This window comes from Penaeus monodon, chromosome 20 (assembly GCF_015228065.2).
Source record: "Penaeus monodon isolate SGIC_2016 chromosome 20, NSTDA_Pmon_1, whole genome shotgun sequence".
NCBI classification, from domain to species: domain Eukaryota; kingdom Metazoa; phylum Arthropoda; class Malacostraca; order Decapoda; family Penaeidae; genus Penaeus; species Penaeus monodon.
In genome coordinates this window covers 925,557-927,035 of record NC_051405.1, presented here as the reverse complement: position 1 = coordinate 927,035, position 1,479 = coordinate 925,557, and the positions used below count along the sequence as shown (strand labels likewise).

The following is a 1,479-nucleotide window of genomic DNA, read 5'->3' as shown; positions in this document are numbered from 1 at the left end:
ATAGCAAAAGTAGTTTGTTTTTGGTTGAGACACTAAATATTTTACTATTACGATGGAAATGTGGTTCCCAAGGAATGGATGTTGTAATATGATTATAACAGCAACAAAGATGAATTATAAAGATAAAAAATGAGCATGGAAAAATGATACTTGAAAAGAAGAAAAGTTAATAAAATTAAACGCGTTGCAGGATGTGAAACCATATATTTTCTGTTTTATTACAAAATTAAGCAAACGGCTTTTACCATAATAAATACCTAGAGAACACCAAACAGACGGAAGGAAAAAATCGTAAACATTCACTTAAACCAGACTGCTAGAGTGGGACGTTCAGTTCTACAGTTCGCTATCATAGATGAGCAGCCACACTGGGAGTACTGCTTCGTGCGGCTGCTCAAGGACAAAATGGGGGTATTTTTTGACGGCCAAGCAGGGATGCCAAGCAGCGTTAGATAACAGAGAATACTGATAATGTGTTGATAATCTCAAAGACGCACCAGTTGCCAAGCAACAATGACTTTAGAGTATTGTCAAATGAACTAGCATGTTGCTAGACAGTTTTTCCAGTGGGATAAACAAAATTTAACATGCAAAACGTTCATATATGTTGAATATCAAACTGTAAACTGTGAAGTAATTTCTTATCCCGGCAGTGTATTTTTGTGAAGGAGACGATGAAAGGGCCTATGGAAGGACCGCTGAGCTCTTTGAATCCAGACGACATTCACAAGAGAGAGAATTGCAGTTACAGTGCAGAGAACAGAAATGTTTAAATTGTCGAATGTTTCTCTCTTTCACAAACATGTCTATAACCAGATTGTCGAAGAACTAAAGCGTGAGTTTTACGTAGCGGAAGGATATTAAACTTGTCTAGGCGACTTCAGTTACGACTTCGGTCACGGCCTCCTCGGACTCACTCACTAGGAATTCCATCTCCATCGCAGCTTCTATAAGAAGTTCTTCGTCGCCTTCGGCTTCGACTGGTGCTTCTGCAGCCTCGACAGCTGTAGCTTCTTCGACAGGTGTAGCTTCCTTGATAGGTGCGGCTTCCTCAGCAGCATCGGCTTCCTCAGCAGGATCGGCTTCTTCAGCAGGAGCGGCTTCTTCAGCAGGAGCGGCTTCCTCAGCAGGAGCGGCTTCCACAGCAGGAGCGGCTTCCTCAGCAGGAGCGGCTTCCACAGCAGGAGCGGCTTCCACAGCAGGCGCGGCTTCCACAGCAGGCGCGGCTTCCTCAGCAGGCGCGGCTTCCTGAACAAGAACGACTTCCTCAACAGTTGCAGCTTCCTCGACAGGTGCAGCTTTTTCGACAGCCTGCACTACAGGTGCAGCTTCCACTAAGGGTGCAGCTTTAACAGGGGCAGCCTCTTCCACTACTTCTTCAGCAGCAGCCACTTCCTCAGGAGTTCTGATATCAATCGCAGGATCAACGGGTTCAAGGTCCGTCGGTGCAGGGGGGGCAGGGTAGGACGGGTAGCGAGG

General features: G+C 45.8%; 1 protein-coding gene across 1 annotated transcript; it reads right to left on the bottom strand.

Moving 5' to 3' along the window:
* Positions 1-189: 189 nt before the first annotated feature.
* On the bottom strand, positions 190-1,479 carry LOC119586033 (cuticle protein-like; the record flags this gene model as incomplete). The annotated part of the gene is given in 1 exon segment (XM_037934737.1): positions 190-1,479. A coding segment is annotated over 1 exon segment (609 nt), but the record flags the coding sequence as incomplete, so codon positions are not given.